The sequence below is a fragment of the Pygocentrus nattereri genome, chromosome 27 (assembly GCF_015220715.1).
Source record: "Pygocentrus nattereri isolate fPygNat1 chromosome 27, fPygNat1.pri, whole genome shotgun sequence".
Lineage (NCBI taxonomy): Eukaryota > Metazoa > Chordata > Actinopteri > Characiformes > Serrasalmidae > Pygocentrus > Pygocentrus nattereri.
Window position 1 is genome coordinate 21,182,471 of NC_051237.1, and position 14,814 is coordinate 21,197,284.

General features: G+C 40.1%; 2 protein-coding genes across 2 annotated transcripts in view; one reads left to right on the plus strand and one right to left on the minus strand.

Annotated features, from left to right (window-relative positions):
• Nucleotides 1-425: 425 nt before the first annotated feature.
• On the minus strand, nt 426-9,315 carry nelfe (negative elongation factor complex member E). Its single transcript, XM_017683734.2, has 11 exons — nt 9,188-9,315; nt 7,470-7,554; nt 6,972-7,041; nt 5,637-5,782; nt 5,444-5,518; nt 4,576-4,613; nt 4,138-4,481; nt 3,282-3,426; nt 2,301-2,355; nt 1,287-1,389; nt 426-1,177 (listed from the first exon to the last, which is right to left on the minus strand). Exons 2-11 carry the CDS (start codon nt 7,542-7,544, stop codon nt 1,104-1,106), a joined length of 1,125 nt encoding a protein of 374 aa, XP_017539223.1. The 5' UTR covers nt 7,545-7,554; nt 9,188-9,315; the 3' UTR covers nt 426-1,103.
• Nucleotides 9,316-11,550: 2,235 nt separating this feature from the next.
• The window catches only part of skiv2l (SKI2 homolog, superkiller viralicidic activity 2-like), a 53,001-nt gene continuing 49,737 nt past the window's right edge, over nt 11,551-14,814 (plus strand). Inside the window, exons 1-3 of the mRNA XM_017683740.2 lie at nt 11,551-11,683; nt 12,934-13,055; nt 14,514-14,635. Coding sequence (XP_017539229.1) covers nt 11,671-11,683; nt 12,934-13,055; nt 14,514-14,635 — 257 coding nt within the window. The 5' untranslated portion in view covers nt 11,551-11,670. The remainder of the gene's footprint in view (nt 11,684-12,933; nt 13,056-14,513; nt 14,636-14,814) is intronic.

The following is a 14,814-nucleotide window of genomic DNA, read 5'->3' on the forward strand; positions in this document are numbered from 1 at the left end:
TACACCTTCCGATAGGGAATGTAATCGGATTCAGGCGTTTACACGGAAATTATTCTAATATTTAACAGATTATTAGAGGACTGTATTCTGATTGGCCTCAATCGGATTAGTCTATTCCGATTTGAGGTGTTTACATGGACGTGTTGTATTCCAATTGAGCTATTAGTCAGATTATTAACGGATTATCAGGCTGCATGTAAAGGTAGCTAGTGAGACCGCTAACGCTAGCTACCGTAACATTAGCTGCCCTTACTGGTGTAAAGAAAGTCAAACAAAACTAAAGTTTAAGATTAAGCCTGGGTATCTTGTTTGTTCTGCTAGGTTTAAAATACAGCCATTTTTAGCTCCCGTTTTGTATTGACTTTTGTCTTCAGCCCTTACCTTAGTGCAAAGCTGCCCAGAGGGGTTTCCAAAGTTAAACAAAATTTATTTATGTCGCTTTATTCAGTCTTTCCTGTTTCCATCACTTCATACACTGATACAGTATCATTATCTATCTCAGAACTTTACAGACTTTTATGTACATTTTGCTCATGTAATCTCCTCTGTATGGTGGGGTCTTGGACACTGTGTATATCCTGGACAGCTTTTTCTTCAGAACTAAGTGTTCCTAAATCATCACCTACTGCAAGAGTCTGCAATGTTATCTGTAAAGCACTGCAGGTTTTCATTTCAAATAAGCAGAAGCACTTAATTCCACTCAAAACACAACTGATCACAGAGGCTTCTGCTTTGTTGGAATGCAAACCTGCATCCACATCAGCCCTGTACAGATAGGACTGGACACTCCTGCACTACCATAGTTGGTTATTTGAAATTGACAAATTCACATGTGCTTAATTTTTCTTCCATGGTCCTCAGTGACAGACAGCAGCAGCAGAATCTGGACCCTAATGTCACATCTAGAAGCAATAAGGACTCAACTTTATTGAGTGGAACAAAGCAAAGCAGAGTTGAGCTGATCAGAAAACTAAAGGGAAAAGGCTGTTGAAGAAATACATACGTATGGGCCTGATGCGCTTAAAATACGGTACTTAGAAAAAAAAAAATACACTAATGTTGAGTCAAAACAGTTTGTCTTCAACAGAGTTCAACAGAGGTCCTCAGAGGAAATCTTCACTGTAGACAACCTGATTTCGCTTGTCCCTGTATGAACCCTTGGCACTGTTTTGAACAGCTGCGAAATTGAAGACAAGAAGGAGAAACAAAAGGAAGGAGAGGTAAATGGTTTAATTGAGGCACAAAACTCAGTCTGACAGTCTCTCATGCTCAGCACTGTTACTCACCTAGAGAAGCCCACACAGACTTGCCCGTGGCTGCATCCAGCATTGGCTGCTTCCTAGCGATGCTGACTTTGACAGTAACCTCTCCCACTGTGGCGCCGTTCAGCTACAAAGGGTATTAAGACAGAACTCAATCTTCTGTAGAAATTACAGAATCTAAACCTTTTCAGCCAACGTAATGAAGTGTACACCCTAGTAAAATAACTGCAGTGGGTAGTAACTAGTTACTAATTAATCGCATGTACTTAAAAAAAACAAGTGATTTTAATAGATTTCCTGAGTATTTTTAAATCGTAATACTTCCACTGTTGAGAATATTTGTAGGGAAAGGAATTCGATGTTTTACTACTACCATCATAGTAATTAAGATTTGGTCCTGTTATGTTTAATTTCTTTGGTCACAGCATCTCTACTGCTTTACAATTAATCATACTTCATTATTTTGTTTTTTGAGCAGTGTCCAAAATAGAAAATGAAGTCTAACTAGCAATTCAGCACACCTGAATAATCACAAACACGTGTGAAGCTCTAATTTCTACAAGGTAAACCGAAAATGTATAAAAATACCAATTATTAAAATCTGAGAATGTGCCCTTTAACCACATGTAAACTGTTTGAGTACAAATGTAAGTACAGAGGCAAATAAGAAGTATAGAAGTAAGAAGGGCACTGTATATAATATATTGTGTATAATAGCCTAATATATAACATAACATATAATATTAATGCATAATGATATAATAAAGTGCTTTTCATACAAGTGGAAGCTGCAAGTTCTTTACAATCAAGTGATAAAACTCACAGAAATTAAAACAACGTCTAAACAGATAACAGCACGGAACAAGGTAGTGCTTTAAAAGTTAAACAAGATACATTTTCATTTTTAAGAGTGCACTAAATGTGATTTATTTTAAAAAAGTGAAATTGAATGTAGTGTCTAATAAAAACTGCAAACGGTGAATAAATGTATTGAAGCCTATTCTTTTGAGAGACTGAAAATAAGTAGCTTGGACTGACCTCTGCTACAGCCTGATCTGCTGACTCCATCTTCTCAAATGTGACAAAAGCACAGCTTGAAAGAGAAACGGAGTGAAAGAAATTAAACACTCTTTATACACACCAGAATATCAGCTTAGCCTGTGCGTTTCTTCATGAATCAGGCATTCTGGGCACTTGGAGTATTTGTCACAGCGAGTGTGTTTATATGCACTTAATATTCTGATAACTGCAGAAAAGCAGATTTTGTCAGTGATCCAATCAAAGCGTTTATGTGCACTTGAGTAATCAGATCATGGGAAAACTCTGGGTCTACCTGAGTCAGACAGTAATCAGATTTCTGCTTTGCAACCAGCCAATAAACTCACAGCAGAAGACACGATTTAAAACTCAAACTTCAAGCCGCAGCTTTTTTAAAAAAAAAAAAAAAACATTGCGCTGCTTTACCTGAAAATATGAACATACATCATCTAGACGATGAAGAATATTTAAATCCTTCATTTTGTCAAGCATGTAGTTGGTTTCAGTGCCACGCCAAAAGTGTTTTGCTGCATCTTGCGGCGATGGTGCTCGCTTATTTCCGGTACCACTGTCTGTTTTCTCACATGCACAGACAGAAATCAGAATAATGGTTTACATGCACCAAGAAATCTGATTACTGAGCTAATATCTAGCTCTCTTTGTTGGATTCCTTAGTCAGGTTTCTAGTCCTTGCTCTAAGAAATCACAATATGCTGTTTACATGACCATTTGAATAATCAGACAACTGCAGAACTCCAATTATGATTTGATTATTAAGAGCATGTAAATGCACTCAGTGTTACACACTCAATACAGCTCATTATGTACCGATTTTTTCTTGGTTTTTCTGAGCCCAATTTTGGGTTTAATTTCAGTGACAATACAGAATTACCATAGGACACGATATAAATCAGTGTATTAATGAATATTGACATTTAATAAAACAGCAGCAAAATAACCTTAAAATAAATCTCATCATACTTGCGTGGGGAATCCATGGACAGGTCAATGATGTTGCCATGCTGAGCAAAAGCTGCCCGCAGGCTGTCCTCCACGAGTCCTGAACCGTACACATACACTGTGTTTCCCTTCCTCACACTCCGCCGCTCTGGGTACGAGTCTGAGCCTGTGTGGCCACAAAGGACACCAAAAGTAAATCTTAAAATCTGTATGATATAGTTATGCATGTACAAGAATAAGCAACTTGATAATACTTGAAAATCCATTCATTAATAAGGAAAAAGGTTAGTGCACATTTCACTATAAACCCTTAACTTGTAGCGCCACCCTAATGGTGTACAGTTGGAGACTGTAGCTTAATTGTTGATGCACAGTTTGTGTTAATGTTATCCTCTAGTTTTTATCCTCTAGGTAAAAACTCTCACAACACTGCTGTGTCTGATACACTCGTACCAGCACCGCACACTCTACCATGTCAGTGTCACTGCTGTACTGAGAATGGACCACCACCCAAATAATATCTCTTCAGCAGTGGTCCTATGGTGGTCCCTTTTCATTGATAGATTAAGATTAAGATTAAGTGACCCTTATTAGTCCCACAACGGGGAAATTTCACCTCCGCATTTAACCCATCCGTGAAGTGAAACTCCACATACACTCTAATGAGCAACCTTCCAGTCACGAGGCTGGTTCCCTAATCGCCAGCCCATGAATGATATGATGATTATATGGTGATATGATTGCATGATGAAACCTACAAAGTGCACTTATGTGTTTCCAATAAACTGGCCAATGAGTGTAGGTACACAGTAGGTGTACCTTATCACACTGGCAACTGTAAGTTTATATACAGAGGCAAAGGGATAAAGGTATTTACGTCTAAATGGTCCATCTCTCTCTCTGTCCCTCTCTCTGTCTCTCTCGCGGTCCCTGTCCCGGTCTCGCTCTCTGTCCCGGCTCCTGTCTCTGTCTCTCTCTCTCTCTCTGTCCCGCTCGCGATCTCTCTCTCTGTCTCGGCTCCATTCGCGCTCCCGCTCCCGCTCCCTCTCCCTCTCCCTGTCCCGATCACGTTCTCGTTCTCTTTCACGGTCCCTCTCGCGGTCCCTCTCTCGTTCTCGGTCTCTGTCCAGCTCTCTTTCACGGTCACGATCAAAATCACGGCTGGATGACATTGCTCCTCCGTCGTCATCGTCCCGGGAACGTTCTCCAGACGTGACGAAACTGCAGTGTCAAGAGAAAAGAACAGGTGGATTAGATCATATCCGAATACTAGTTAGCTTTATAATGATGCTGTGATAGTTTCACTGATGCTTACCTCTCATAAAGACTCTTTCTGTGAGATCGTTTAGCAGACTGCAAAAAGAAACATGTTGACAACTTTACAGAACTTTCAGAACAACTTATTTTGCCCATATTGATCAAACAGGAGGAACAGATAAAAGTCAGTGGGGAATCCTCAGAAACTAATGATTTTTGGGAACTTTAAAAACACATTTGTAATTGTTCATTATTATCTAATAATAAAGCTTGTCTCTATTAATAAATATTGTATAATATAATATAAATTTTATTGTACTATTCCTTTTTCATTGTCAGGTTTTTGGTAGGAAACAAAAGGGTTAAAATCTTGAAGCACCCACTAAATGTTTTTTTCCGCTGCGGTATTTAAGCAGATACAGTGGGTTAGGACCTCAGGATCTGGACAGAAGGCCTTACATATCAGATTAAATACCAACATGTTTGATTTCCAACTGGGACCAATTTTCTAAGAAAAACATCACTTTGGGCTTTATGGAGGTTCTAGAAACATCCCTGACCATACATGAGCTGTAATTTAACCAGGTTACAGTCAGTTGTTAGAAACGGAAAACAGTGGCAGCTGTAAAACTGCTACATACAAGGTAAAGTATACAATATAAAGTCTGTTAAAAGCTTAAAATAAAAATATGAAATGCCATTTAAAACCTCCTAATGTCTGTGTTTAACCTAGAATGTCTAAGCATTAGCTTAACATACTATTAGAAACCTTTGCATTAGAAGTATTCAGGGGGTGGGTGTTTTCTTTCTTTCTATTTTTAGCCTTTTTTAAGTTTTAACATTTGTGAGCCAAACTCGAGGCATAGTTTTAACAGTCTGGTTAATGTACAAAAGTATTAAAGCCGAACAGTGGCAATCAGCATTACCTCAGCAGGATCCTCATCTGTGGAAACGCTTCTCTGAAATGGGAGGAATGCTGGAACGGGACCCTTTTCCGGATCCTGAGATTAAATAAAATACAGTATTTAGATACTATTTATGATAGATGTCACATGTACCTTAACTGAAATCCATGTAGTGATCACCAGTTCAAAATGTTGGCTATTCGCTAAGACCTACCTTTAATTTCCCCTCCAGTGTTCTTGACCGCTTGAACCCCGAGTTCTTGTTCTCTGATTTGATGGCGCTAATAGCACCAGATTTGATGAGCATCTTGGCCTGTTCAGTGGCGGTCGCTGTGTCCACCACAGGCTGGTCTGACAGAGCTTGAGAGATACAGGATACAATCAAATAGAGGTGGGTGAGATGGCAAAGGTGTAAGATAACAATGACTGTACAATAAACATAATCAGTTTCAGTTTCTGATACACAATAAGTTACAACATTTATTAGTGAACACGACTGTTATTGAACCTATATTCTTCTTCTTCTACCAGATTTTTGTCTTCTAACCTGTCCCACAGTTTTCAAGACATCAACAACATTTCAAATTTGGAAGGTTCAGTCTGCTCAGGAATGGTGTGCTTCTATAAAGCTTTTTGATCCGATTCTGATTTGTTGAATTTTTTCCCATAGGAGTGAATGGGGTAGCAAACTGTATGTCCATCTAGTGTAATTCTGCTCGACCCAAATACACCGTTTTGCATATAGTATCTCAGAGCAGGCTTCTGAGCATGAATTCAATGTTACAACGCCTTAGCAACCACATGGAATACCACAGCAACCACCTGGGACACCATACCAAATTCCTTGCAACATCATAGCAACCACCTCCTAGCAACACCCTAGCCAACCACCTGCGATACTACAGCAACCACATAGCAACACCTTAGCAACTACCTCAGACACAATGGCAACCACCTAGCAACACCTTGGCAACTACCTGTGATATCATATCAACCACCTATCAACACCTTAGACACCACCTGGCAACTACCTTGTAACCACATGAGATATCATACCATATGCCTATCCACCACCATGCAACACTTTAGCAACCACCTGTGATAGCATAGCAATCATCTAACAACCACCTGGAATACAGGTCTGATGCAGAATGTTTGGCCTTAACATAATTAGTATGCAACATCCTGTTGTCCACCATAATGGACATAATATAAAAATAAACACAAAGTCACAAAGTGTTCAGCAAACAGACTTATTTTTTTCTGGGTCTCAGGAAACGTACATGCACATATGTTCTTCAATCACTCCATATGTATTTATATTTATACTTGCATATCTATATTTTTACCACTATATCATCCTTCTGCATTTCATATGTCAATACTACTGTATTTTGCACTTCTGGGTAAATGCTAACTGAATTTCTTTGGCTCTGTACTCTGCACAATGACAAAGCTATATGTGTGTGTGTGTGTGTGTGTGTGTTAATATTATACATCTTAAATTTCACAGATTTCAAACACAGCAGTGAACAGGATAGAAACTTACTCCGCTTCAGTCCAGCCTGGCTTGTCTGATTGCTGGAACTCTGCTTCTTAAGTGCCAGCAGAGCTTTTTTCTGACATAAGAGAAATCAGAGCAAAATCAGCAGATTCACATAAACCTATACTGTAAATAAATGGTGCTGGTAGTTCACTAATAAGAAGTGTGTTTTAAGATGAGAACAGTGATGTTTGGACATTGACTGAATGGCAAAAGAGATTTGAATATTGCTGCCAATCCAATATGCATTAGAGCTTCCATCTGTGAAAATCAACCAGCCAAATAATATTTAATGATATGAGACACGAATTGTGCAGAAATTGACAAAAATCCAACTGCGAATACAAAACACATTCCTCAGTCATCCCCCATATGTTTCATTAGACACGGCCCCCAACATATCATAACTATATATAAAAATAAAAAAGTGGATCGTCTATAACAGCCTCACAATATGCACCACTGCACTGCTGTGCTTCAGTGATGGTTACTCCCTCATTCTACCTTTTTCTTTAACTTTGCATATTTTTTCTGCAGTGATTCCTCCTCTTCGGTCAGCGCGCTTGGAAACACAGCCATCGCAGTAGAGCTGCAGGGAAGGGATGAGAAGTCAGAGCTCACAAACGATCAGTCACTTAATGCTATTTTATACATGCTTAAGCCCAGAGCTGCACACACTCTTAGAAAAAAAGGTACGACACGGTCACTGGGGCAGTACCCTTTCTATCACTGTGGTGGAACCCTCAGGGGTACATCCCAGTGCCTTTAGTCAGGGAACATAACTGAACCAGAATCCATTGAAATGATATTTTCTAGGTACTGACTCCACTCACCCTGTCTCATCACCAGGCTTTTTATTTTATTGTTCTGTTTTAAAACTTTAGTTTATAAAAATATACAAATATCTACTTTAACACTAGGAAAAACTTAAGGTACACAGTTGGACCTTAAAACCGCTATTGCACGTTTGAGGGGTACACTTGCATTGTTTGTACCTTGATGAACAAAACATGTACCTGCATGGTACCTTTATTTCTAACAGTGCAGCTCCACTCCTCTAGTCTACCTCCACTGAAGATGTCAGTGTCTCTCCTGTTCTAACTGACCTGTTTTAGCTCCAGATCAGTGACTTGTGGTGAGACTCAGATGCAAACTTCTACAGCGGAGGTGAAATGCTACCTTTAATTCATTCATTCAGTCTGGATTAAATAGATCAGTACTTTCAGTGCTGAAACCTCCAGCACAGTTGAGTCTTTTCTCTGCACCTGTGTTACATCAGTAGCTACTCACTTCCTTCTGGAGCTGAATGAGGTCCTGTTCGAACAGGAGAAACAACCTTTAGAACGTTTCGTTCCACCTTAAAGGGGAACTCCACCCATTTTTTCTAGATTTCTGCACAATTCAGCGGTTGAGCTGTAAACATTCAGAGTGATTTGATGTGAAATGGTTCGCTGTAGAGAAACTGACCGACTCAGATGTCTTTACAGTGGTGGCGAGAGGAACCAGGAGACCATATGTCTACAATCCAAATACAGCCATTTCACTTACTATACAAAACCACCGTTCCTTCTGGGGTTTTCGATGATGATGATGATGATGATAAAACAGTGGGAAATCTAAAGAATAAGTTTCCTTTGGGGACTATTTTGTCTTAAAACACCCTTCTTGTATCCATCCACCGTGACTGGATTAAAATAAACTGATTAAAATACATTTCAGACTAAAACCTTAATGACAAAACTGATGTTAAAGCCACGCCTCAGACATCAGGCGTGTTCACAGCACCTTTCCCGTGAGGAACTTTTAGATGTGGACGTCTGGTTCCCATCACCGCCACTGTGGGCGACCCCGGCTCATTTGTTTACATCTTCACCGTGTAACTGTGCAGAAACGTGGGGAGCCGCTGCAGCCGCTGCATTCCGGTTCCTCCACGCGTAACTGCGGCGTTTAAGGTGGAACGGAAGTCCAGAAGAAGCTGGCGAACAGTAAGCCGCCTCCAGGCTGACAGTGCGGGACTTTAAACGCTTTTAACCGCAGCAGCTCAGACACTGTGACCGTAACTGAGCTCAACCTTTAGCGCTCCGCAGCTGCAGCTAATTCACAACACAGCCGTTTGTTACTGCGGCAAAAGGTTAAAACATAATACCTTTACAATGTTATTCAGCTGTACATTGTTATTCAACAGTTACATCAATTTTTCCAACACAAAAAAACGTTTTTACCCCAAAAAATCTCCAGTAGTTTCTGTATTTTATGCACACAACAAAAACTCTGTTATCGTTTCTTCTTCGCTAGTCCGCGGACTGCTGGCCGCCGCTTCACTGCCACCTACCGGCTCGTAGAGTAAAGAGGCTTGGGCGGATCCGGAGCCCCGCTGATGACACGCCGTATAAGTGAAAACAATGCGTGGCCACGACTTAGTAAGGCGTGGGAAAGGGATTTACATTGACATTTATGGCATTTTTAGGATCTGGTTAAAAACGCCCGGCCACGCCTTATTTTCGTTTGTGCAGGATGTCATCGTCAGGAGAAAGACCGCTCTGCACTGTTTTACGGTTTTCTCCAACGCTAGAGGGCGCTCTTGAGTGAGTTCTAAATGAATGGGTTGATATGGAGCGTTTGAAAAGTTATAGTTTATAAGTGCTTAAACATTTTTAATGTAACACGTAAACTCATAAAACAATTTAACACCGCTGTTATTTTTTTAAGAGCTTTTAAACTCTGTAGGAGCTGTAGGAGTCCGCTCACCCATCAATCATCCCGCTCTGGCAGTAAAGCCCGCCTCCTGCTGCCCAAAACCCGTTTGCTGTAGAAAAAGGAAATTTATAGGTGAGTTTTCTTTGTTTTTTTTAGTGAACTACATCCTTCTGCTCTCTAAAATTAAAGGAAGGTTCTGGGCGAGTGATTAGAAACTATTTTAACTGTCGTTTAGCCGTTGAGCTCCATTCACTCCCATTCATTGAGGACTCACTCGCGGGCGCCCTCTGCTGTTCAGCCGCCCTGTTTTTGATATAACGGTGAAATAGGGAGTGGCCAGGCTCCTCATAAACCGGCTCTGATTGCACTTTTATTACAGTATTAAAATATTTATTGACCTGTAAAAAAAGGGGGAAATGTTTGTTATTTCTACAGTCAAAATCATTAACTTTGTTATTATTATTATTATTAAATTAATATTAATATATGTACAGTCTTTTTGCGATATATAGATATTTTTTGTTTTGTAAGCATCAAATACGCATTCATTTTCCCAAAAAGAGGAATATTCGGTTTGCTGTCCGGATCCGTGCTAAAAAGGGTATTTAAATATCGGTCTTCCCACCCGTATGGGCAGTAGTTCACTCTACAAGCTTAAAGGGGCACTCCACCAATTGTTCAAAACATCTGCATTATTCAATCGTTAAGATGAAAATTAAATATTCATGTGAAACCCACAGAGTCTGAATTTCTCAGAATGGTGTTGACAGCAGCCAGACATCCGAAGCAATTAGCGCATCTGAAAGCTATGGCACAGAAAGCTTTTACAGTAAATGGTCACGAATATGCTGTTTGAGCGTTTCCAGTAGTCTTGCTCTAGGGATTTTGTCAAAAACACGATTTTTAAAACCCATTTATGCACCCAAAGAAAACTTTCTTTGATTTCCCACTATCGTTTCATGATCAGCATTACCACATTAAAACTCAGAAGACGAGTAGATTCACTGGTGGTTTTGGGTTGTAAATAAAAGGGTTAAATTCGTGTTGTACACGTTGCGCCCCCTGGTTCCTTTCACCACCACTGTAAATAAATCCGAGTCGGCCTCTCTGGATTACTTTTACATCTCCACCACTGAATTCTGCAGAATGTTTGAAAATTCGGTGGAGTTCCCCTTTAAATCATGCTGCAGTTTCATGCCTGCGCCTGTAGATGGCGCGTCTAAGCGGTCCGAGAATAGCTTATCAGTATAGAAAATTCTGATCTACTAATGATGGTGAATTGAGCTTCGTATCGCCTCTTATAAAGAGTTATTAATAAAGTTCATGTTTTCTGTCGAGGTTTGCCGTGTAACCTCAGAGCTACTTCGAGATAACTTGACGTCGGAAGTACACCAATCGGGACACCGCCTTCGGGTCTGAACACTACAAAATGGTTGCTGTGAGTGTGCTCGTTTCCTAGTGCCCTAAGTAGACCGCGGTGAATGTGCTCCTTTCCTAGTGCCCTAAGTAGGCCGCGGTGAGTGTGCTGCCTTCCTAGTGCCCTAAGTAGGCCGCAGTGAGAGTGCTCCCTTCCTAGTGCCCTAAGTAGGCCGCGGTGAGTGTGCTCCTTTCCTAGTGCCCTACGTAGGCGGCGGTGAGTGTGCTCCTTTCCTAGTGCCCTACGTAGGCGGCGGTGAGAGTGCTCCCTTCCTAGTGCGCTCCCTTCCTAGTGCCCTAAATAGGCTGCGGTGAGTGTGCTCCCTTCCTAGTGCGCTCCCTTCCTAGTTCCCTAAATAGGCTGCGGTGAGTGTGCTCCCTTCCTAGTGCGCTCCCTTCCTAGTTCCCTAAATAGGCTGCGGTGAGTGTGCTCCCTTCCTAGTGCCCTAAGTAGGCTGCGTGGACTCCGAATGGAACCGACTGAGAGTCCACAATATTCCGACTCGTAACTTCCTGCGGTCGGTCTATGTGTTGCTAGTTCGTGCAGGTTGAGGGAATCAAGTGAAGCACACGCCTGGATCTGAGGACAGAGATGGATAAGACAGGTGAGGGGGCCCTTAGTGTTCAGTTAAAGTAACTTAGTTATCGGCATGTTTGTTTTTCTTCCCTGCTAAAGAGCTAACGTTAGCTTAAATGGTAGCAGCCAACTTTGCTAACCTAACCGAACTAACCTTAGCTCAGTTAAGAGAGACGTCTAGGTTTAATTTAGTGCAGAGCTATCTGGCCAAGCTGGTCTTATGAGGCTGAAATCAGCTTCTTATTCGTCGGTTTGTTGTTCGAATTTTCCCGTTCCACCTTAAATGGATGCTGAATGTAGCCAGGTTAGCGCAGCTGCTGCACGATTTAAGGCGAAACGTGAAGCTGACAGTTTCGCCCTGGTCTTGCTCATCATTACTCCGTATTTTATTAATTTTTTCCAGCTTAAAAAACTCTTTTTGGCCCCATGAAAGGCTCGGGAATGAGCTGGATAGTAAATTAGAGCACAAAAACGCCAAATGTTGTGTACAGTGGGACTAAGTTACCTTCAGGAGAATGATTGACTTTTTAAACTTTTTTCTTATTATTAGACATAATTTTGAGTAGGTTCCCCGTAAGTTAAAGCTTAGGAGGCGAAGGGGAACTCCAGCGATTTTTCCCAAATTCTGCTAATTAAATGGTTAAGATGTAAACAAAGTCTTTCAGAGGGCTTTTGGTTTGAAGTGCTCAGAGTCAGAATTGTTGGTAACGGTTTACTTTAAGGGTGTCTACATAACGCGTTCATAACATCAAGCATAAACACTTAATAACGTGTTCATCAATGTTTAAATCAACAGTTATGAAGTATACATGATATTAATATGGACTACTATGTCATTTCACTGAGACACATGTTTTCAAAATAAAAGTCCTCATTTTTTATTTCGGGGGGGGGGAAAAAAACAAATAAATGATTTTTAGTGAAAATTAAGACTTTTATTTTGAAAAATGCATCCCAGTAAAATGACACAGTAGACCACTACTACTACTTTACCATCATAAGCTCAGCAGACACGTTTAGGTTAGGTTCACTGGTGGTTTTGGATAGTAAATAAAATGTGTGTCATAGCTGTTGTGACCCCTGATTCCTGTCATCACCGCTGTAAAGACATCTGTTTGCATCTCAAGGGCTGAATTATTCAAAACTTTTAGAAAAATTGGTGAGACTGCCCTGTAGTTTTCACTAAGTACTGCGTTCTCATCCGCACGTTTGCAGCTGTCAGCAGTTGGCTGTCAGTTCCATGTCATAATAATCATATTTAAAATACGGTTTGTGTAGATTTGCCCCCACCTGGCCCGGATGACCTGCCTCTCTCCTTGCTGGAGATGGGCTGTTCAGGGAGATTTGAGCTGCTCACGCATCCACTGCCCAGCAACAAGGCTCTCCATCCACAGAGCACTGTGAGTTACACGTACTGGACATCAGTCCTGTTGTACCAGTCCCACCATCTCAGTCCTGTTGTACCAGTCCCACCATCTCTCATTTGACAATCTTCACAATTATAAAAAAAAAATGGGCATCTTAGTCCATCCTGTCTGTTTCTGTAGTTTGTGTAACTCGACTGCACCAATTTTATAATATTTTATTTGCTTAAGAGCAGTGCCCTTTTACTTTAAACCATATTTATGAGGATGATGATCAATAAACCTGAACAGTTTGGGGACATACACAGTTCATATAGACCAAGAAAGAAAATCTTGCCTCGATAGTGTTTTCGGACGTTTCCCAAACGCACAATTTAACATATAAATTATGCGTTCTGTGGAACGTGATGATAAATTGATGCGAGATGTTCAAGAAGCATTTTTCAGAAACGACCGTTCAAAGAGTAACACGAAAAGATTGTGTTTTAAGTTGAAGCTCAGATTTCTATCAGTTTTTGTCTGAATGATTCTATTTTATTTTAATAAACTGACAAAAAGACGAATGTCAGGAAAAAATAAAAACACTTGAATGTTAATTTTGTTAATTAATTCAATGTTTTTTTTTTTGTGATTTATAGTAATTGCGTAATTGCCTCTTTCACCAACCGTTCCACTTACGCAGTTCTTACGAAGTTTGTGTTTTCTTATTTGGATTTATCCTTGAGTAAGAAGAGAATCTACACACTCAAGAGCACAACGTTGTAAGCAGTTCTGCAGTTTAAGAGCACATCATGGATCTGATGTAGACTTTTCTTAGGACTTTTTTCAAGAACACATTTAAGAAAAAACTTTCTTTTTTTAATTGGTGAATGAAACCCACAATAATAATAATTATTATTATTGTTGTTATTATTATTATTATTATTATTATTATTACAAATCTTATACCAAAGCAATAGCAGTCAGTGTGCTGTTTGTAGTTTTCATGTTTAATGTGCCAGTATAAATGATCGGACATGACAGAATATTAGATTGGTGTAACAAAACAACTTTTTTATGACTTTATTACAAGCAAATCAAGTGACCGGAACAATAACATCCCACCCCTTAAAAAAAACACCCTCAAAACTATGTACCTGTGCAATATAGTGTTTTATTAAGTGCCTAAATCACTATTTATTAATGACAGATTTATCAGCTGACGCCAAGAAGCTTTCAGGAAGAATAAATCCCAACAATTTGGTCACCATGATGAAATTTCTGAATTAGTTAGACGGCAGCCTCTCAGTAAATGTGTCGAGCTCAGATTTGGCCCCTTTATTTGATCGGCAGAGGAAATTATATTATATTATATTATATTATATTATATTATATTATATTATATTACATTACATTACCCTGGGGGCCTTCTTCCCCTAGTTTACCCTATATGTATCATTCCACATTGACCAGAATTCACTGACCTCAATTCATACATTGTTCCTCTCCCTTCAGCTTCCTCATGGGCTTCCTCCCACCAGTCTAGACCTGAAGATGGAGGTGGAGAAGCGCTTCCTGCGTGATCCTGCATGGATGCCCATACATGACACCACTGATGCATTCCAGAAGTTTCTTAAGTATGAAAGCATCTCCTGAATGACTACAGCCTTCAAACACAGACCTTTAAAGTCTGTAAAGTCTCGAAAGTTGTACTGTGTGTATCCTGTGTAGAGAACCCATTTAAAAGGGCATTTCCTGCAAAGGTTCTGTTTATCCGCTCAGTGTAGCATATTGGGGAAAATGTAAAACGCGCCAT

Bases quoted from the DNA above. Each gene is read 5' to 3' on its own strand.
- nelfe (XM_017683734.2), bottom strand. From the start codon at position 7,544: ATGGCTGTGTTTCCAAGCGCGCTGACCGAAGAGGAGGAATCACTGCAG. The intron at 5,783-6,971 runs GTAAGTTTCTAT...GTATCTCTCAAG, and splicing joins CCAGGCTGGACTGAAGCGGA to CTCTGTCAGACCAGCCTGTG. The intron at 1,178-1,286 runs GTGAGTAACAGT...TCAATTTCGCAG, and splicing joins GTCTGTGTGGGCTTCTCTAG to CTGTTCAAAACAGTGCCAAG.